Genomic DNA, 24,117 nt, shown 5'->3' on the forward strand with positions numbered 1-24,117 from the left:
CTCAGACCAGCCCTTCTGGCACCAACAATCATGCCACGTTCAAAGTCACTCAAATCACCTTTCTTACCCATACTGATGGTCAGTTTGAACTGCAGGAGATTCTCTTGACCATGTCTACATGCCTAAATGCACTGAGTTGCCACCATGTGATTGGCTGCTTAGAAATTAAGTGTTAACGAGCAGTTGGACAGGTGTACCTAATAAAGTGGCCGGTGAGTGTATAGCGCAGGGGGAAAAATATCGCAATGTCAGAATTTTCCAATATCGTACAGGCCTACCCTAAAGATAATGTAATTTTTCAATCGCTTAAAAATGAACTATGCAGGGATGTCCTGTTGCCTATTAATCAAATCACATCCTGAATTCTGCTACAATCCCCTGAGTTCAAATCTGGCCAGAGACCATTGTTGTATGTTCTGCCCTCTATGTGGCCAAAGTTTCAGGTGCACTAAGGCTAAGGTGTATGGCATACCTGTGACATCCTGGGTCTGACTCAAGCTCAAGACGTTAGCTGCATGTTAACTTAGAAAATTGCGGGAAATGTCATTAAGTACAACATTTCTATTTTAAAGCAAGGTTCAAATGCATATAAACAATTTAAAGAGTTGTCTGGAGAATAGAATAATCGGTTCAAGTCAAAAGTCAAATTATGTGATTGCAGCTTCTCAAATGTGGATTTTTTTAGTTTCTTCATTCTCTGTGACAGTAAACTGAATATCTTTGAGTTGTGAATAGACAGGAAAGGGGGAGAGAGATGGGGGATGAAACACAGCCAAGGGCCGCAGATCGGATTTGAACCCGGGCCGCTGCAAGACTCAGCCTACATGGGGCGAAAGCTCTTACTGGGTGAGCTAGAGGCCACCCTTACATTGCATAAATATACACGCCATCTTTCTTAAGCCCAGTGGCGTGTTACCTGTATGCATTTTGAGGTATCTGTGGAATGTCTAGGCTGTATACAGCAGGCGTACACATACACGCCACTTGCCGTGTTATCGCCACTTGCCATGTAATTGCGAGATGAACATGTTATTGCGAGAAGAAAGCTACGGTTGGGTTTAGGAAAAGAACAACAGGAGTGGGTTTAGGAAAAGAAGAACGTGGCTGGCTTTAGTAAAAGGAGAAAGCGATGGTTGGGTTTAGGGAACGTGACACGCGGGTGAAAGTCCTGTGTTTTACCCATCCACCACCCCAACCACCTTTTTCCCCTTTCATACTATTCGCTATGGCGTAAATTCACACACAATGACAAGGCAATGTAAGTCAATGCAGGCCAAACAGCGCTGATAAACGCTAAAAAAGGAGTATGCGTCTTGATTGTATGCCAATGATGGCAGCATATACCTTCACTAAAAAAATCTATTATCAGTGCCAATGTATTAGTATTCTCTGTGTATAGTGGTATGTCTGTAATCATGATTAAACACATAAATAATGCATTTTGATTTACGCTGCATAGGTCATATGTTGACATAAGGACCCTGACAATCAAATAATCAATACAGCTATAGTAGAACAGAGAGGGTTTTGAACATTGACTACACTTCATAATAAAAAGGGAGGTTATTTTAATTTCGAGAAGTGTGCGGACATGTTCAAGTGTGCCTCTCTCTTACACACACACACACACACACCCACACACACACACACTGACCCTGTAGCCCACTGGCATCCCGTCAGTCATGCTGTGTGGAGGTTACTGGTCTGTAATTAAACTAGCCTTCTTATCGGCTCATCGCTAGACTCTGGTAATAACCTCCTCTGCTTCCCTCTCCCTTTCCTCTGTTAGCTTGGGAGATCCAGATAAGGACCATGGCAAAAAGAAAGACAGACACGGAGAAAGACAGAGAGAAGAGCAAGAGAGAGATAGAGTGTCCCATCAGGCTGTGTTATGTGTAAACTCGACAGGGTGCTCATTATACAAACTGACTTTTATTAAATCTGCAGCTTCCTACTTTTATCATATACGTACATCAGCCATTACAAAGATCTTTTTCCCCCCTCATTTGCACAGCATGACCTGTCTGCACCTGGCCAGCTCTGTCCTTTATCACAGTGTCCCAGATCCTGTTGAATATTTACCATATCTAGAACGTATAGTTGCTCACAACTACCAACCTAAGTCCCTCAGCATCTTCCAGTCCCGCCTCAAGCCCCATCTCTTCACCTCTGGCTATCCATAGCCCCACGCCCCTCTTCCTTCTCATCTGTGCCTGAATCATGATTTGTTTTATTGTTTTTATTATCTTCATGCCCTGTAAAGCGGCTTTGAGTTTATGAAAAGTGCTATATTAAAATTCTTTATTACTATTATTTCTACATCTGTCTCACCAAACAGGGAGTAACAAAGCAGAACCAAAGATCTTTCTTTTCCTATAAATGCTTCAACGAAGAATGCAAACAGAAATATGGAAATTTTCCACAAAACTCTGGTTGAAGGCCTTTTTAAGCCTATTTTAGTTCCCATAAAGACATCAAAGTGAAGCTAGTATCAGCTGAGGGGAAAACTAGGAAGCTCACCTTCAGCACTTTTCTCTGATATTAAAACGAGTGCCACTAATTCATTGCGTGCTAGCAATCTAACACCACAGCTACTGTAAGGCTTTGGGCTGATGAGAAAAGAATTTACACTGATACATAAACGCAAAGTGGAAAAAGTATCTAAGTGAAACAGCGGTGATTTTATATGCACAGAAAAGCATTACATTTTTAAGGGCCACCTGGTGTTTGAGCTCTACGATGACCTGGAAGTTTTCAGCCTACCAGTTTCATGGTGAAATTGTTTTGCTCCCAGCGGCACAGCATCAAACTCATGTTCCTTCTGGCAGCGTCCTTCCTCAGAGACACCTGCTTCACACTGAGGAGGACTGCTGGCTGGCCCGCCAGGTCCAAATAAAAGCCATGAGAATTAGTTGTAGAGCAAACTGGATCCAAACTGCAGCAAAACGCTAAAATCCTCGGAGGTTTTAGAAAAATGTCCTGAATGAGTGTACCATGTAGATCCAGAGGCAATGGTCGGGCTGCTGCTTTCTCAAGCCCCAGCAGGTCTCTGTATGCCTGAGGGGTGAAGGGGGGGGGGGTTCTGCGCCTCCAGCTTTTCTCCACCCACTATGGGACACAGAGGAGGGAATAATAAACGCAGGAGGCGAAAGGCAAGAAGAGCTCCGCGGCCTCTGCTGCTCTGAGAGGCAGCCAAACCAAATGCACCGAGTAGAGGAGGAGTGGATCCCCCCTTCCCCTCCTCCTTTGCCCACGGCAACGCATTGTTCTATTGCTCGTCAATGACCATCGGTCATTTGGGGAGGAGAAAGCAAAAGAAAAGGACAGCCCTCTTAACCTTCTTAGACCCTTCCCCCGATAGCCGTGGCCTTCCATGACAACAAAAAGGGATGAGCGGTGCACCCTTGATAACAGTGGAGGGACTGGATAGTGGGAATTTCAGAGCTCAGATGCCAAACCACGCTGAACTCAACGCTAACCGTCTCTTTTCTATTTATTATTTCTCTAACCAGCTCCTCTGTCTGTTAAAAAAAAAGCCAAGTTTTTTTTCCCTGACCAGAGACTGAGGAGTCCGGTCTCTGATCAGCCGTCACCCACATCACATTGCAGCAGCTGTGTGTGTGTGTGTATTTATGTTCATGTGTTCAGTGGGTTCATAACCTAAGTATTTATGTATGTGTGAGTGTGTATGGTAAGAGAGTCCATAGCACAGGATGCCCTCCGTTTGAGCAAGTCCCAACCCCCTGTGCGCACACACACACACACATACACACACCCCACCACTAACCACAAATTACAAGCCAAATTTGAATTTTGGGAAAGGCCCAAGATTTACAGAAAGTTCCCACAGTAAGGGGATGCATGATCACTTCCAGGAGGCTGCACAAAAAGGCTTTAAGCTCTACAAAACAACAATAATACTGAAGCAGTTGAAGAGAAAGTTATGACCCGTGTTGTTTTTACAGAAATAAATGTCCGTTTTGGTTCTCCACTCCCAATTGGTAAAACACAACAGTGATGCGACTTAAAGCTGGTTCATGACATCTTTAACACTCATTGTTTGGTAGAAAATTAACTATTTCATGTAGAATAAAAACAACAGATATTTCAGATATTTCAGAGTTGAAATGCACTGCAAGGCAACGGTCACTGACTTTCAAATGAATTTCATTGACAAAACACTGCTTACTTTTTAAGACACGTGAGCATTGCGTGTCTTTTTCAACTGAGAGCTCAAGTCGAAGCATGCAGTGCATTGCAGTGGTAAATGTCTACATGCACGGTAAGCAAACTGCAACAGCCACCATAAAGAAAAAAATGAATAAAGGCACATAAATACTCTTGATTTCATCAACAGAAGAGAAGGACTGAGAAGGACATCACAAACACCAAATCATCATTACTTTTGAAAGGGAAACCAATACCGCATGCAGTTTTCTAAACTTAAGTGTTTCACCAACACAACACAGAAAGAAGTCCATCTACTCAGCCTTTCGCACTACAGAAACATTAGTCCCCCACTGCTCCTAACCAGCATTGATTTAATGACATTCTGGCTCTACAAGAAGAGAATATGTCAGCATTTAGTTCTTGTGTTTAAGTTTTAGCCCAGGCCTTCAACAAGCTCATTAAGTGCAGCCTCAGTGAATGGGCTGAGTATGGTTCCTTTCACAGTCCCAGATAAACCTCAGAGTGTCAGGGACAATGGGGGGATAACCCTGCCAGGGAGGGCCCTTTGTTTTGGGGGACCTCCACATCAGAGCTCTCGAGGCTGGGTCGGAAGATTGGGGTGATGGTGGTGGGGAAGTTGGGGGGGTTGGGATGGCCCTGCTGCCTGGCTGTTCTGGGTGAGGGGGCGAGGGACATATGGACTAACTGGGGGTAAAAAGACATGCAACAAAGCAATAGGACAGGGCTCTACTGTTGAGGTAAACGTAGACTGACTACTCTGTCTTTTTATTGACTTCTTCTCTTTTACATCATATGTATTTACCTTTACACAAAGTCATACGGAAAGACAATAATCTCAAAAGCTGGAACATACTGAGAATGTCATGCTTGTATTGAACAATAATTTAATAATAATTTCATTTAATATGTGTAACCTGTAGGATGACAGATTGTCTGGTGTTGCTTCTCTATTTGTCTGCAGTAAAAATTAATCAACTAACAAGGTAACATGAATGATAAAGCAATTATCACCCTTTTATTATATACATTTTACTTTTTGGTACTGGAATAATATAATATTTTTGCTCTTTCAGTACACAAGATGATACAGTCTGTTTTGATAAAACAGATGTTGACATGTGCGTTCCTTTGGGGGACATAATTCAAAGTTGGAAAAAAGTGAATACATTGCAATATGTCACAGAATACCGCAATATGTTTAAAGTTTCGTGATACCATCATGGTGTGGGGCATCTGGTGATTTCCACCCCTAACAAATGCAAACAAATATTTACTAAAGTGAGGTTTTACAATTTCGGCAGTGTCACCTGGACAAATACCATCTTCATTCTTCCCTTTAAATATTCATTTTTTAAATAAGTAAATTAAACGACTTGCACATCCAGAAATCCTTCTGTGCAGGTGCATTGGAAAATAACATAGGAACAAACCGTGCACTCTGCTCTTGCTATAGCATCACCATTTATGTACAAAAAAAACTAATGTTTCTGGGCCTCCGGTCCTTCATCAAGAGTATTTAATTAATTTATGATATCAGAATCAGAATCAGCTTTATTTACCAGGTATGAGGACACAAGCAAGGAATTTTTCTTTGGAGCATCGTTACTCACAATGTGCTTACACGTACAAAACTACCAAAACAAAATATACACAAAAATAAATACACAATATATACATACTATAAACAGAAACAATATAGAGACATGAGTGCAATGGAGAGTTCAAATAAATTTAAATGTGGAGCATAGTGCAAAGGATACTGGGATAAATAGTATTAAGTTATATATTATATAAAACAAATCCTAATTTTAATTTTATTTATTTATACAAATAAAGACATATTTATAAATCCAATTCAAAAATAGAGCTTTAGCCTTGGGTCGAGCGTATAAACAAAACCTAGGAGCTTATACATAACAAATCAACATAAAGAAGAAACTAAAATAAGCATGTGTAATGATGTAAATGGGAAATGGGAAATGGAGAGACTTTATGGAGGTGTGTTTAGAATCACTGAAAAGCTGCTTGAATGGCAGACTTACAGCCGCATTTTTGGATTCAACACTTAGAGACTGCCTGTGTAAACAGAGCAAGCACAGATGCAGAACACACACACACACACTTAAAATCAGAGGAATTAAAAAGCTGCACAAGAACACAAATTGACTGTTCATTACAGTCATCTATTTATTTTTAAACTGTGTGCATGCACAGCTATAGTAGGTATGGTTGGTAAAATGAATCTGATGGGTTAGTAGAACATTAACAAAACCTGTCAGAAGGATCTGTCAGTGATAACTGAAAAGAAAAATTTTAATAAAATTTGATTTGTCTAGCTACTCAAACTTAGCATGTGCCATTTACTGCCCTGCTCTAGTTGTGGCTTTAACATTTTATTGATCAACATATCCAGACACATCCACTTCTTTATGGTAATTTCGATGAAATAGGGACTTCTAAAGACTAGTTTCCACTAAACTTTCACGTTCATTTGAGCAGGACAACTAATGTGATGGTGATCAAATGTAGAACAGTAATTACGGTCACTATTGCACGAATCCTACTGTATGTTCGCATGTATGTTCAATTTGTATGTACTTCATATGCTGTATACCACATGACTTGATCTGTTGTCTTTTTACACTGTATGAGAGGTACTGTGTTTTACAAATAATGTCTCCTTTATTTACTGTGCTAGATTTAAATCTTTCTAAAGCTGATTTGTTGTATCAAAGCCTGACCAGCAGACATCATCGGCGTTCTGCTGGCTCCAAAAAGGTCATGAAGTTATCCAACCTGCCTCTCAGTCCTTGCTGACCCCAGACACGGGCCTCTGGGGAGGGTGACTACAGCCCGGCTGACCTCTACCTCCTGGCCTGCTTTTTTTTTCTCCTCCACACTGCCTTCTGTTTCCAGACAGAGATGGAGCTGATTGCGTTAGTCTAACCGCCCCTGCAGTGTCGGTTCCCCAGGGGGCGCCACTCACAATGACCTGTTTGTCTGCACCAACGGGCTCCCTGTGACAACTACTACAAGGGAAGCAGAGAAGGAGCGAAACTGAAGAGGAGGGCACCTTTTGGAAGGGGGGGGGGAAATCAATGGAGGAACATCAACTCAGCGAAGCAGATGCCCGGTCTTAATTAATACGGTTATGTCCTCAGCCATGACCTCACACAGGAAGGCGAGGGGACAACTGAACAGGAAGTGGAATCTGATCGAGACACATTAGGCAGAGATGAGGTCATGACTGGAGCCAACTGCCATATGATCCAGTCTATCCTCAAAGAAGCTGAGCTTTTCACATGTTCAATGAAAAAATTAAACATTTTCTCTAGAATTTTGTATTTTATCGAGAACATATCAAAGAGAATATACGAAACCCAAAAGGTAGACAAACTATAAAATGTGTTTGAAATTACTCTAGCACCAGGGGGATTTATTGATTACAAAATGATAAAACACATTTTGTAATCAATAAATCACACAATCAACACAACAAAACCCAGAATCTCAACATTAAGATCTCTCCATTCTCTAAAACATCAAATCTAGCTACACCAGAACAGGTTTTCTTATTCCTACAGTTTAATCTTTAAGATTACTGGCCCATTCACAGAAGGAGACTTTCACTTCAAACATTAAGCTTTATGATAAAAAACACAGTTAAAAAGTAAATTAAACATATTGTGTTAAAGCGCATTTCTTTTAGCAAATAAGAACTGTTAAAAACAGATGAAAGCTTCTCAAATAAATCATGCAGCTAAACTGGTCCCATCTAGGTCTGAATTTCACTCCACACTAACAAATGATGACAGTAGGAAGCCCGAATAATTATTTGACATCTATACTAGGGTGTCACGATTCTCTAAATCCACGATTCAATTAAAAAAATTAAAAAATCTTGCAACAACCGCATTGCACTTCACACTTCTCAGTGTGTACAAGGCACACTTGAATGCACCATGAGTTTAACAAAGTGTATCTTCAGCACCATAAAGACGACTTAAAAATCCAAAGTGTAGCACCCCTAATCTATACAAATCCTGCACCCGGCCTGTGCAATTTTACAATGACAAGCTGCTCAGGTGCTGGGGGAGCACCTGCCTCTTCATCGCCATATAAAAGCCACAGACTTCAGGCCTGCTGCTATCTCACCATCTGCCCGCAGTCTGCCTGTGAATGAAGCCCCACCTGGTATCAGCCCAGCCGCATGAATGTAAATAAATGTAAATGTGCTGTATTTATATAGCGCTTTTCCAGTCTTAACAACTGCTCAAAGCGCTTTTACATCTACAGGAAACATTCACCATTCACACACATTCATACACTGTGGCCGGGGCTGCCGTACAAGGTGCCACCTGCTCATCAGATAAACATTCACACACATTCACACTCCAATGCGCAGCACCGGGGGCAACTAGGGGTTCAGTGTCTTGCCCAAGAACACTTCGACAATGACTGCAGGGGCGGGGATCGAACCACCAACCTTCCAATTGGTAGGCAACCGCTCTACCACTGAGTCACAGCCGCCCCTAGCTGCAGGACGACCATCTCTGTGTTTTCTGAGAGCACTCAGGTGCGCGTTGTTGCTCCTATCAACAGCAACATGGGCTTCCTCCTGCATGATGCAGATTGTAACGCGTGTGGATCGCTGTTGGGTGAAAACCTCTTATCTCCAACGTGTCACCTTTCAGAAGCTAAAAAAAACAGCCTTGACAAGAAAGAAAAAATACTCTGACACTTTAATGGCTTTCTGATTTAAAAATTATGCTTTTCACATGACAACTGTAACAGATTCACAAATTGATTCACAAACACAAATTGAAAAAAGGGCATGAGTTAAATTTATGAGATTACTCACAAGACCTAACAAGACATGTCCTTTCTTCCTGTGCTCTCTTTCTGAACTCTTGCAGTCTGTTAAAACCATGGTTATTCCTTTGAACAAAGAACTCTCCAACAATGGATCACCAAAACATCCATTAAATCTGGCTTTAACTTGTGTCTCCTCCTGAGGAGACATATGTGTATGTGTGGCCCTTTGTCATGGTAATGATAAAAGGCAGCAACATATAGTCACCCATACCCCCACCCAATCTGTCCTCCAGTGGGTGGGTAGGAGGACATTAGTAATCCAATGCAGCACGATGGTGCTTTGCCTTTCACTCTCACCTGCTGGGCCGGGTCTTCAGGAGACTCAGGCTGGATGTTAAAGCCATAAAAAAAGTCATTATTGCCTTTCGCAGGATCCAAGACGCTGAGGTGGAGGGGAGGCTGAGACATGAGAGATCTCTTCTAGGGGTCAAGTGAAATAGGTTTTAATGGTTAATGCTGACATCTGAATTATTCATTAGTTTTATTCATACCTTTATCAACTGTTTAGCAGTTTTGTTTCTCTAGAATCAAACGCTGGGCTTGAAAGTCCTCCATTATTTAATTTTGACCATCATGGGACATCATGATTTTCTTAATCATCAAAAGTATCCATTTGACAGACTCAGGATTAGAGCTAGGCAATATATTGACATTATATCGATATCGTGATATGAGACTAGATATTGTTTTTGATTTTTTGATATTGTAATATCGTAATAGGGCATTAGTGTTGTCATTTTCTGAACTTACCAGACTGGTGCAACTGTTCTATTATTTGCCTTTACCCACTTAGTCATTATATCCACATTACTGTTGATTATTTATCAAAAATATCATTGTGTAAATATATTGTGAAAGCACCATTAGTTAACACTACAATATAATTTGGTCAAAAATATCATGATATTTGATTTTCTCCATATCGCCCAGCTCTACTCAGGATGACATCTTTACATGGCTTGTTTTGTCCCACCAACAGACCAAAACCTAATTGTATTCCATTTATCTATTCAGACGTATATCTGTATGTATAATTGTATGTCCGTGTTTAGGGGACAGGTAACATGCACGTCTCACGCAGACGCCACATGCAGAACGCTTTCCAACGTTGGTTGGTCGGCTAATAGCCAGACACTAGAGGCCTATAGTATTAAGTTACTGTGAGCTGTAGCCTACGTTCCCTTCTAAACAGAGGCAGAGCAGAACTTAATCTCTGAGATTATTCCTTCACAGCGCTGTGCATGCAAGAAAATCTCAGAGCTGAACCGGGCAGACATAGCAGTTTTCATTAGACGGGTTGAGTCAGTCTACTGCTAACTTACAGCACTACTAACATTACCGTCGGCAAAATACCTTCACAATTGGCCCGGGCCACATATTTTCAACGAGCACTGTACTAGTAAATTAAAACAGAAAAGCAGCAAATCCCCAGCTGTGGCCATGAATTGTTTAGCAATCAAAGGATTAATCATTTATCAAACATGAGGTAAACTGATCTTTTGTTGATAATTTTAACAAATGTAATTAAACTAACGGAAAACTTTCGGAGTACGCAACCGTTTAAGGCTCAACTATTGATATGTTTTTAAATGTTAGAGGGGAAACAGACATTAAATGAATGACTACAGTTTATCTGATGGAATTACCAGGCAACTGAATGTGTCATTCCCCAGTTTTCCTACTTGGTTTTCACCTCAAATGTACTGTATATATCGAGTCTTTGTCTAATCGCCTACCTCAGTCATTATTGATCCATAGTTTGCCATTAAGGGTCATTTAATTAGCTTTGAATCCATAATGATTTAATGAGTTCACACATATCGCTGGATAGTGCAGGTTCGCGGTCAAACCAATTCCTAGAATGAAATTACAACCAATTTAAATAATTCAAATTAGTGAAATCTCAGGCAATTACACATCTTCAAGAACGAAGGAAGTTGATTGAAGGAGCTCTGAGTCATTGATGCATCTTATTAGATATCCAGACTAAGCTCTGCTCTCCTGCATATATGCAGCTGCCTAAGTTGTGGATCCTGGTTTATTTACAACATGATTATCTTAGTTAATATTAGCTGAAGTGGCCTGTGACCCTCTTCACCAGTCCCAATATGTTTGTTTTAATGTGATTTAGCTCTCACACCGTGGTGTGCTTTCATAATGAGTCTTATAAAGCCAGTCTTTACACAGAGCCTGACTTAAGCCTTTATCTGGAAAGATACTTATTAAGATATGAGCTCCTTATCACACTGGCACACAGACACTTCTCTCTATGTGGCTGTGTGCTCATGTGTGAGAGAGTATTTGACTGTGTTTGTGGATTATAATATCTATGCTCTACGTAACATCAGAATTTCTTTTTCAGGGTGTTCCATTGTGAACGTGGCTTTCAGGGCTTCTTCGTTTGAACCTTTTCTTTTTTAAAGCTGTAGCTGAGGATTAATGAGCTGGCAACAATGAAAACTTGAAGTGAAAGAGTGAAAGGGAGCAAGGGAAAAAAGTAAAGCATTAAAGATGAATAGAGAAGTGTGTGTGTGCGTGCACACACACACACACACACACACACACACACACACACACACACACACACACACACTAGGTGGCAGCAGAGTATCTGTTCAGGCATTGCTGTCTGTGATAAGAGTATGGTGAAAGGTTAAAGGTCAGCTTGTCTTTTCAAAGTGTGTCACACATGAGACAGAAAGACACCCCCCCCTCCCCAAACACACAGCTTCACATCCCACTCACACATTTCCAGACTATCCCCTTTACATCAGAACAGCAGAATGTGCCAGACTTCACATAACCCAACAACACACACACACACACACACACACACACAGCTAAGTATACAGTACAGACTGTACTGTCCTCTCTCCTGTCTGTATACTCGACCTGGATGTCTCTTTCTGCCTCCTGCTCCCATTGCATTATGGATTAACTCCTTGTTACAGGTGTACACAACATGTTTGTGTGTTTAGTGCCAACTGGGTCATCCAGATGGATGTTTGTTAGAAGCAAGGCCTCAAGTACACTCTGCCATGACTTCACTATTCCCTCAGATAACTGCAAACATGCTGCTTTGTGTTTTGGTGCATTCAGCCATTTCCCAGTGAAATGAATATTATTAATAGATTATCCTTACTCCTTCACTTACTTTTCTGATTTATGTGTTTGGATTTAGATCTCAAGACTGAGACCATCCTGGTTAAATAAATGTCAAATAAAAACAAACTGACAGTGAAAGACAAAGAGCAAGAGGACAAGTTTTCCTAGTTGAGAAATGACTCAAACCTCAACCCACTCTTATGACTGTACTGGATTCATATCTATTTGTTGCCCCTGTGGGTGCTGAAATTGGTCTCTCTGCCTCTCCTATGATGGATTTTTCACTGTGTATGATTGTTGAATGTTGGTGCAAAATTGAAGCTCTAGGATAAATACTTTTGGGAGAACGAATTTTTCCTTATTATAACACTAAAGGAAAGAGTCTCAACGTTGTGTCCCCCGAGTCGGTAGTGAAAGCACCAAAAAACAGAAAGCAGCCTCCATGTCTCCTGAGAGCCTCGTCTCATCTCACTCTGCCCTCAGAGTTGATAGGGTTCACACTGAGGACCACTGACAGCGATGCAGCGTCCTAACCAGCAGTTCTGCCTCTCAGGCCTTCCTCTAGTTCAGTCAGTCCCTGTGAAGCCCAGCAGACACAGTCCAGAAATGAAGATGATCCAACTGAGCTATGAGACCCATAACAATCTTGCCCTGTTTTTAAGCAATAACCAGGGACTATTAGAAAATCTAGCCATTTAATTTCTTCAATATGAGGGCCAATAGTGTAAAAATATGTTGCTTTTGTGTTATCTCATATTTAATCTTTAAATTATTTTATATGCTCATATTTAAGCATCTGTGTAACTAAAATAGTATCTTTGTCATGTAGTTTACAATGAAACAGATGCTTGGTGTCTATGCAGATGTGGTCTTTTTCTCCATCTCTCTCTCTCTCTCTCGTATTTACAGCAAGTGGACCACTGAAAGCCTGTCACACTTTTGTCTGTGGGAAATTGCTATCTCTATAAAAAATTCTTTTGGGTTTGTCTTTAATTCGTTTTGGTTTTTGCCTGCTAAAATTAGCTGACCTACATCATGTACAACACTGTAGATGAAGGTGATTCCATTGCCCAAACATTTAAAAAACACTCACATAGATGTGCCACCCACCCACACACACACACACACACACACACACACACACACACACAGAAAACACTCACATAACACAAACACACAGTCAACAGTGATGGATTGCAGTACATAACTGCAATATTTGCTTCACCACTGCTGGTCAGGAAGGTCACGGGTTAACAGCCGAGGGTGAAGACGGTTGCTTCATCAGCACAACAGGGATGAAGAGAGGGAGAGAAAATAGGACAGATGAGAGATAGAAAGTCCCGGAAAGTAGGTCAGTGAGAAAACGTGATTAGACACCAAACAAATGAAACCAGAAGCGGACGCGTGCAGTGTCCGGTGTTGTAGGGCTCCTGGGTCTTCTCCTCACATGATCACCATCTTTATACCAGATTCAACGTATCCTTCACAAAGGAGTGTTGGATGCCTCACCGGCTCCAAGTCACGCTTACTGTAAAGACAGGTTGCCAAGGATGCACATGCTAGCCCTCTAACACACACAGACAACTCTTTCCCTTCACTGCCTTACATGGCATTAGAACGATGCCTCTCGCCGCTGCAGCCGTTTGCGTGGGGTTGCTAAGTGCAGCCAATATTTCACACAAACACAGCCCAACAGCCACCCTGATATCCTGCTACGCTGCCATCCTGGACAGCGGAGACACAGCTTGTTCCATCTCCTTCCAGGAAATTACTGAATTTGGCGTTGCATTTCTGTTATGCCAAACTGAGCCAGAGAAAGTACTGAAATTATGTGTATTGATTTACAAAAGATTACCATTTAAAGAGCTACCACCACAGCTGAGAAAAGAAAAAGGCACAGAAATACATTAACACACACTGAAACAATCTGAAAAGACTGATGACATCTGATGTTGTTGCAAAGGAATATTAAAGTGACTTTTCATGCAAGGACTGAACGTTTTTCTGTGTATGTTGAAAACACTCAAGAGTTTTCAAATTTCCCTCATGGTTTAATTATTGTCAGACAGTTCTATCTCGTAAAACAGCATTTAGATCATAATGGGATGGAAACCGAAGCCATCACTACTTTTTAGGGTTATTAATTTGAAGTATCAAATCACTAATTAGTCAAATGAAATACTATTGCAAATGATCTCTACAGAACATTTAGCGAAAGAGAATTTTGGAGACAGATGTATCATTTCATCCAGCAATGTTTAAAATGAACTAAACCACATTTTGTACCTTCTACAACATCTTGTTGAGTAGGCAGTGAGCCAACACCACCTACATTTTTTAGATAGTGGCTGTATTGAGTAATCAGTACTTAGGTAGATAGAGATCTAATATAAAGGGCCAACATGACAGTCAATGTCTGAAAGTAGGACAGTGGAACACCACCCAGCAGGTGTGGGTGGAGTTTTACAGTTTTAGATCCTGACCTGAGTGTCTTCTCCGTCCTCTGACCCTGGTGTGATGCTTTTTGGGGGTCCTGCGCCCACCTGCTGGCCCAGCGAGGGGATCTGTGTCTTGAAGGGCGCCGAAGGCAGAGCTAGAGCTGACGGCCTTCTGTGAGTCTGGGGGATGGGAATGGCGCTGTGCACCGGTTTGGGTTTGGGCAGTCCTGATTTCATCTTGGAAGCCACCAGGATGGCTGGCATCTTCTCCTGACCGCCTGTTGACCGCACGCTCCCCTCCCTCTCACACTGAGATGGAAAATCTGCTACCAGTCAGCAAGACTCACATATGGTCCAGATGTAAAGGTGTTACTGGATTGAAGAAGCACATGTGCAGTTTGCACCTGATCTGCAACTTGGTAATATGTGTAATGTGTAATTTGTCTGTGTCCGGGTCTTGGCTGCTCCTGCTGGATCTCAGCAGGGGGCTGAGCTGAGCTCCCCAACATGTAGTGGGGGCCTCAAAATCCACTGATTCCACTTGTTTCCTAGTGTCAAGTAGCTTCAGCTCTTTATATCTTGTAGAAAAGACCAAATCCTCCTCACAGTGTTCTTAAATAAAGTGTCCAGATGGAAATTAGACAAAATCCACTGTGCAAAGTCCAGAAAAGAACATTTTAAAAACCCACTTTACACTCAGAGGATTTCCCAGTTGCCTGGTGGCAGAGCAAGTGTTCCGTTCCCTCAGCAATTGGCAAAAATATCCTACAGGAGGCAGGGCAGCTCCTCTCTAACAGAGCCCTGTTAACTGCATCGCTTCAGGATGACAGGAGGAAAGACCGAGCTCCGTTGAGGAGAGACCGAGCGATGGAGAAGAAGAAAAAAGGAAAGGCAGAAGTGATATAGCGACCACTGGCTTCAACGACTGCTCAGCCTGTGACTACACAGCTTGAAAACACACTGCACTCTGCTGCCTCTCTCTCTCCCTCTAAATCGTGGTTAGCAGCAGGTGTGGCTTAGATCAGGACTGACATATGTGGAGAAAGGCTCAACACATCTACCCAGAATGCTCCTCCAGCCTGCCTCTCTATTTCTCTTATTTTCTTTACATACAGAAAGGCCAATCTTGGGCGCTATTTAATCTCATCTTGAGTTTAGGACTTGCCAGTTTAGCGTGATCTTTTTGTTAGCTTGTGAAGGAGTTGAATACCCCGAGCAATAAGTGACAATTCCTACAGTATTCATGTATTCACATAAAACTATGTATTTTCCATAGCAATAAACAAATCATATCAGCTCCCATTTTTAATTTCAGTAATTTTTGTTTGATGATATACAGGATTTAAGGAGGGATTTTTTCACCCTTATGTTGTCATCGGTTCAAATCAACCAGCTTTTCTATATCAATGTTTTTTTTAATTACCCAAAATTACGGCCTTTGGCAAGTAAAAATCTGTACTTTCATTATTTTTGGGGTGTCTTCAATTTTATACCATTTGAAAAAAAATTGAAGTGACTTCCAAATAGTATTGAGTAAAAGTTGACATATTCAAGTCTGTGATTATCCATCAACATGCATTCCTTTAATTATAGTCCAATTAATTCCTAATTGTAATTGTCTGTCTCAAACATTAGGTATAATTTCCAATAAATTAGTTTGACCTTAAATTCCACAAATAGATGTAAAACAACAGTTTAGTGTTACGTAGTGTTTAAAACGTCAAAAAAAGTGACAAACATTGAAAAAAACACCAAGTGTTGTAAAAAGGGACAAAAACGTATAAAAAGTTAAAACCATTGATAAAAAGCGTCAACAAAAGTGTCAATTCTCAATTTTGACGGGAAGACAACATAAGGGTTAATCAGCTTTTTGAGTTGAAGTGTTATGTCATGGGGATTTTTAGCCATGCTAGCGGCGTGATTCACAACATCAACAACTATTAGGATGGTTGCCATGATATTTCATGAAGACATTCATGTTCCCTAGAAGACGAAACCTCCTGACTCTGATAATCCCCCGGCTTTTGAACCACCAGCCGTTCAAGGTTTCGCTTATTCAGTGAAATATGTCTGATAATTTTGGTTTTAATACATAAATTGATGGCATTACATGTATTACTATACACTTTTATACAGTGGGAGGAAGTGGAGACACCTCGTCCATCTTTCTTTTCTTTTTTTTTGGTCTGTGGTGGCACCAGATGAAAACAAAGGGTATTAATGTCATTCGGTCATTTTGATACATTCTCTGTGGGGCATGAATGTCTGGCAAATGAAAAGAAAGCATCTTAAAGACCGTATCTGCTTTCCACCATCCAAACCAAACAATGTAAGCAGCATTAGAGACATTTCATTTCCAGGTCAATGTGAAAAGATCATCTTAGTTCATACTGCTGCTTATCAGAGAAGGGACGGAAATAGAGAAAGTACAGATGGACGGACACACACACACAGACACACACACACAGACACACACACACACAAGTTATAAGTGCAAGGATTTAATTCAGGAGAGGACAGGTTTTGAATGTTAATCTTAATCTTGTTACATTAATCCTAAATTATGTAAATACTAATATCTGATTATGATTTAGTCACCATTTTGGTATGTGTGGAGATGTGATGCTGACTGCTAAGGGTCCAAATATTTGAAAGTTTATGGGATTAGAGATTTGCAGCTCCAGTCTTTTTTAAACAATGCCCAAATAAGCATAGCTTATGGATTTTGGATGTGCAATATGCCAGTCAAGGAATGCCTGTATCATTTAGGGTGGATTAAACGTTTTATTCAGACCACTTTTTTAGCCTGACATAATTATTTATGGAGGTAAATTTACTGTACGCTGTAGATTACACACGTCATTCTGAAACTAAAAGTTCAATTAATTTCATTTCCATTCTATATATTTACCGTATGACGACTGATCACTGACTGTAGGCCACATATATGCCACCTTGTCATAAACTACTGGCAATGTTGTAACTGGTAAGTAAAAAGCCAGACTGTCTCCGTGATTGGAAACACACATATATCCTGACATCAAAACACGCACAAACTGGCTGACTGCAACACATAGGAAAATACATTAATTCCAGTCCACTAGCCTCAGATGGCAATCTGTCTTTTTAGTAAAACAAGAAAAACATACAGAGCCCAGCATACCATAACAAGGGAAACTTCCATTATTTTCCTACTATCCTGTCTGTGATGGTAAACATGTCCCAGTCCCTCGCAGATCACATCACAGCACATCACAGAGCAGGGAAGAAAAACAGTCATGTGTGATTTATGTAGAAACCTTTGAAGATACCTGATGACAGTCCAGTGCAGTCTAATAATAGAGTCCGTTTGGCTGTAAATGGGCGGTATTGACTGTAATAACTAGGACACCCAGTGCCTGCTCTGCTGTGTGTTTATACTGTATTTCTTCTTAGAATAATAAACATTTGTGTGGGGTGGATTTGCTGTGAGCTCTGTAGCTATTCGAGAGATTAGTTTCAACAGATTATATATCAACTACAAAGATGCTGAAGTACTGAATTGTCAACATTGGTGAGCATAGAGGGAGCCCTAACTTATCTGTGGTCGGTTTTGACATGATTTTTGGTCTTTGCAGGTTAAGACCGGAAAACAGCACTGCTTAAAGAAAAAGCAAGGGGGTGCGGATAAGTGGCGGCGTGTTGCTTCAGGTGTTGGTGAGACGGTGAAATATAATCCAGAAGGACTAGATTGAGTAAGAGATAAATGAGTGTTAAGGCTCAACAGACACCAAAACACTTTTTAATTGATGGACGGTCCAAAAAAGTCATCAGTAGTTTGGTGTGGAGCTGAGCCCAATAGTGCCAACATGTAATTTGTAGAATGTATTTACAAAAGATTTGAAGTTTTGGCTCATGAAGTAGAGAAGAAACTTTTCAAGCTGAATGTATCGGCCATACTTTTACCACTCTTCCTACAAATGTAAATAGTTTTTCGGCAGGCATGGTCTACACAATTTTATTGTCAAATTATAGGCCTATTTGATACAAAATTGACTGATTTATTATTTGTGAAGTTATATATATTTTTTTATGTACTGTTTAATATGGGCATTTAAATGCATGTATTCAAACAGTCTTCCAACAGTGACCTATTTCCACAGTCTTCATCCAGCCAATTCCTCCCTATTTTGAAATATTTATGCACCGCAAATGAAATTAAACTTTGCACACCTGATTGTTTTCATTAGCAGAGCTGTGCTAACTGGAACGACAGCCTGACATTTTCACTGTGACAGCACCGGATCTACAACTTGACCTACACAAACTGGTCTATTTGCCCGCACACACACATACGCGCACACACACACACACACACACGATAATGAACAGTGGCAAGTGGGAGAGGAGCCGAGTCCATGAAGCTCTTTGTCTGGACAAACACACACACTAAAAAACAACCTACCTGCTACATATTCAACACAATTTAGCTCAGCAGAATGAGCTGGGGGAGGAAAAAACAAGTCCTGTTTGCATGTGAAACAGCTAACTGAATGGAGAGATACAGAGAGAAAGAGGTGTGTGTGTGTATGTGTGTGTCAGTGTGAATCTTGCTGAGTGTGTTTGTGCCCTTGCCCAGCTCCAGCTGTGGCACATGTGTCTGTGTGTGTGATCTAAATGGGTCTCTGGGGCAATGGGCGGGGGGACGTCCTGTCACTTTCCTGTCACCCACACAGGTCATCACTGTGAGCGGAGTTCACTCTGTTCAGAGGGAGCACACAACCACAAACCTTTTCAGCTTATCTGGAGTGCCTACCCACAAACTCAGAAACATGGAAAACATTCATCCAGCCATTCAGATTTGGCTCTCCTTCGTATGCCAAATTCAGGGTTATTAAGATAAACTGCCCCCACCCATGGCTTGACAAATACCTTTGGTAAAGGTATACTGAAGCTTTCTCTCAAGCCAATCAGAGCAGACTGGGCCCAGTCAGATTATTTAGAAGAATAGCTGATCCACTGCACCTCCCCCTCACTATTTTATCTTTGGACTATTTTATATATTTAATTGTTTTAAGGATGATTTATGCAGCTATATGCATATGCTGTTTGTTGAGCTTCTGTGTTACTGATTGCCATGTCAAATCCCTATGTGTCTGCTGATGCATTTGGCGAATAAAGTGGTTCTTATTTCAGATAGAGGTTGAAGAGGTACGTTCGGACAGAGTTTGAGAAAAAGAATATTTTTTAACATTAAAGCCAAATATGTTCTCGTAGAAACCCCAAATACTAGTATGAACCGGAAATTGAGTATATGTCTCCTTTAAGAAAAGAAAGTTTCTTAAAACAGGAGAAATTCTGTACAGTTTCTCCTGTTTTTAAAAAAACATTGCCAATAGGTTTACATTTTTTGAACATTTCATTCATTCTAACCCTGTATGTAGGGCTGGGAGATTGGCGAAAATCAGATCTCATGATATTCTTGTCCTTAAACCTTGATGTCGATATTATATACTATAGGGTTTAACAAAATATCTTCTCAATGAGATTTTAAATAAATAATGATCAGTAATGTAGATATAATGACTAAGTGGGTAAAGGTAAAAATAACAGAAGAGCTAGAACAGTCTGGTATTACAGAAAATGACATCACTTTACTGTAATGCAGCCTTTAAAACCAGGAAAAGACAACACTTAAACCATTTACGATATTTAACAATTTCAAAATTTGAGAGGAAATCTAGTCTCATATCACAATACCAATATAATAACAATATATTGCCTAGCCCTACCTATATGTCAATTATTAGAAAGGGACTAAATCCTAAACTTAACCCTAAAACCAAGATGTATCCCTGAAGTGGTCCTATTAAGAACTGACATAAATGTCTTCTCTTTCCAACCGCATCCTCTCTTCAAGGTCAACAACTCAAATTGGTCCTCACAAAGATAGAAGTACGAGAAAAGACACACACACACATACATGCAGCTCTCTACTTAGGTACAAGTAACAACACAACCTGTGTAGCGTGATTAAAAACAAAGACAAGAGTAAAATCATGACAAACAAAAACAAACACACACACACACACACAGAGTACATGCGCACACACACAAAAAGCCAGACATAGGAGACAGCTGCACCCAAACAGTCTCTCTGCAGTAAATTGGGGTGACAGAAAAGGAAACCAGGGAGTAGTCAGCACAGCCACAGCTCCGAGGTCAGTGTGTGCGTGCGTGCGTGCAATCTTCCCATATGATCTTGAGTCCTACTTTACATTAGATCAGAAGATGGAAATTTTTTTCTGAAGAAAAAAAAGGCAATAAGTGAAGCAGAAAGACACTAAACCGTCTCCTCATTCACTTTTTAATTAAGTCTGCATAATTAACCAGCACTTATCAGGCTTTAATAACTCACTAAATTATTATTAGCTGAAGGTGGAATGTAATATGAACACATTGGTCATGTTTTTCCTGGTAATTATTACAAAACAGTTACTGTTGCTTCTCATTTATTTGATGTTAACATTTTTAAAACATTAAGCACTGCTTTAGCCCCTCTTACTCGACAAAGGAGACGGTGGTGAATATTTCATGAATGAATGAGGGTGAAGGAGAGGACACCAAATGTTTGAGAGCATTAATTAGAGCCTCAAATCTCAGCTGATATTAGAAAATGCTCAAAATAAAATACCCTATTTAATGTTTAGGAGGTCAATATTAGCTTGTGAAATTCAACTACATTAGACTATTCCTCAGTGGAGAAAGAAAATAATCAATATGGTTGAGATTACAACATTGCCTCACGTAACAGGACGGCAATTAACCGGCCGGTCTTATGTGAGCCCTGAGGCTTAAATACCAATTACCCACTAACTGCTGTCACACTCACTTTTTTTCTCAGTGACTGAAAAGTGAGACAGACGAGAGAGAGACGGGTTTGAGGAAATAGAGTGAAAGAGGAACAGAAATAGAGATGTAGATCAGAACAGCTTCACAAGGGGTCACAAAAGACTGGAAGGAAAAAAAAGGAGAATAAAGGACAGAGAAGTGGCTCATAGATGGTAAGTCACTCTACACTGCACTTGCATCCTGGTTTGATGAATGTGTTTTATTAAAATCCCTACAAGACTCAACAGACGGTAAAAAAATAACAAAAAACGGATTTGTAGATGTTCTTTGAGAGGATGACACATTGGATTAATAATTAATTGAGCATCTGTCAGTCTGCAAAATGGTTTTGTCCAAAGCGACTTCCAACAAGCATTACCAACCTCAGTGGGCACAAATCCAGATACCCAGAACATTTCAATGCTGCTTTCCATCAAATGGAATCAGGATAACTTATTTTGGTAAATGTATTTATCCCTTCTGTCCACACAAATTTTGGGGTGTTTTCATAGAAAAGAGAACAAACTCTAAAGCTGACCGAGGAAAACAGTTACACAGTCACCTGCGCTGACCATCTACAGTGGGGCTCGAAAGTTTGGGCACCCCAGGTAAAAATTTGAATTAATGTGCGTAAAGAAGCCAAGGAAAGATGGAAAAATCTCCAAAAGTCATTAAATGACAGATTAGACATTCTTACAATATGTCACATGACAGTCACATGACATGTTAGATTTTATTTCCATGATTTACACTTTCAAAATAACAGAAAACAAAAAAATAGCATCTGCAAAGGTTTGGGCACACTGCAGAATTTTTCAGCATACACCGCCACCTTTGGAAAGCTGGGACCTGACAGTGTCGTGGATTGTTCTCAATCATCAACTGGAAAGACCAGGTGATGTCAATCTTAAGGTTTTAAATGCCCAGGCTCATCTGACCTTGCCCCAGCAATAAGCACCATGGGTTCTTCTAAGCATCTGTCTAAAAAAACTTAAACTGAAAATATTTGACGTTCACAAAGCAGGAGAAGACTGTAAGAAGATAGCAAAGCGTTTTTAGATGCCAGTATCTCCGATTCGGAATGTAATTAAGAAATGGCAGTCATCAGGAACAGTGGAAGTTAAAGCAAGATCTGGAAGACCAAGAAAAATATCAGACAGAACAGCCAGCAGGATTGTGAGTAAAGCAAGTCAAAACTGCACGATCCCTCCAGAAAGACCTGGCAGACACTGGAGTTGTGGTACACCATTCCACTGTAAAGAGATTCTTGTACAGATTTGGTCTTCATGGAAGATCCATCAGGAGAAAACCTCTTCTATGTCGTCACCACAAAAATTAGCGTTTGAAGTTTGCAAATGAACATATAGACGAGCCTGATGCATTGTGGAAACAAGTTGAGGTTAAAATACAACTTTTTGGCCAAAATGAGCAAAAGGTACATTTGGAGAAAAAAGGGCACAGAATTTATTGAAAAGAACCTCTGTCCATTACATTTTGGACACTAATTTAATGGCATCTGTGAAAAAGCGGAAGAGAGGATGGCTTCAACAAATGGATAATGATCCTAAACACACCTCAAAAACTACGGTAGATTACATAAAGAGGCGTAAACTGAAGATATTGCCTGGGCCTTCACAATCTCCTGACCTCAAAATAATTGAAAATCTATGGATAGACCTTAAAAGAGCAGTGCGTGACAGAAATCTCAAAGAACTAGAAGACTTTTGTAAGGAAGAACGGGCAAAGATATCTCAAACTAAAATTAAAAGTCTTGGCTGGCTACAAGTAGTGTTCCAATAAGTGATACTTTCCAAAGAGGGCAGTACAAGGTATTAACTCAGCAGGGCAGTCTTTATGCACATTAATACCAATTTTTACCTTGGGTGCCCAAACCTTCAAGCCCACTGTATATCATCATCATCTAGCACTTGCGCCATCCTGTACCATACTAAAGGTGACTCTGAATGGTGATTAGGAGACACAGAGAATGTACTTGTATGCTTAAAAATACTATTTTGCTGTGACTTTCTCCCGGAGCTTTGTATCCACATGAGAATACGCAGCTAATTATTGAGTCCATACATCACACTGAGACATATCCAACAAAACTATCTAGAGCACATTTACACAACTAATGGCTCATTAGTGCGGCGATTTGGATGCAGGAATGAAGACATTTTTCCCAAAGTCAGGCTACTAAAGCTATTACACAAGGTTTAAGCCCGGTCATGCAGTACAGTGCAGATACAGTATATTCATTGGAGCATTATTAATAGAATGCTTGTTGATGCATGCAACCAAAAGGCATTTGAACTGCCAGATAAAATAGACTACACTTAATAAATGCAAAAAAATAAGAATAATAAACAGAAGATTTCCGGGACCAAAACATGTTTTTCCCCTCAACAAACATACGGGGAAAACTGAAGGAAACTGCGATGCTGGTAGCCCCAAAGCAAGAGCTAAAGAGAGCAGAGATCATGGATTAGTGAGTTGCAAAGATAAAACATGACAATGGGATTCACAAAAAGAAGTGCTGGATATTTTGTGCGGTTTTACCTTAGCGTTTCTAACAGATTTTCCCCACTCAGTAAAACTCCCGCTGAGAAACCAACTCTGATTATCGGCAGCTCTATTT

The 24,117-nt window shown here is 40.5% G+C and overlaps 1 protein-coding gene across 10 annotated transcripts in view; it reads right to left on the reverse strand.

Moving 5' to 3' along the window:
* Window positions 1–24,117, reverse strand: part of nav2a (neuron navigator 2a) — a 220,982-nt gene that overhangs the window by 96,202 nt on the left and 100,663 nt on the right. For 7 of the 10 annotated variants that reach the window (XM_034892172.1, XM_034881062.1, XM_034884263.1 and 4 more), the window contains exon 1: window positions 14,655–15,528. The exons of 2 other annotated variants lie outside the window; for them this stretch is intronic. In XM_034892172.1, the coding sequence (XP_034748063.1) occupies window positions 14,655–14,873 (219 nt within the window). In that variant the 5' untranslated portion in view covers window positions 14,874–15,528. Of the gene's footprint in view, window positions 1–14,654; window positions 15,530–24,117 lie in introns of those variants that run through there. One more of the 10 variants, XM_034880284.1, reaches the window with a different exon arrangement.

This window comes from Etheostoma cragini, chromosome 1 (assembly GCF_013103735.1).
Source record: "Etheostoma cragini isolate CJK2018 chromosome 1, CSU_Ecrag_1.0, whole genome shotgun sequence".
Lineage (NCBI taxonomy): Eukaryota > Metazoa > Chordata > Actinopteri > Perciformes > Percidae > Etheostoma > Etheostoma cragini.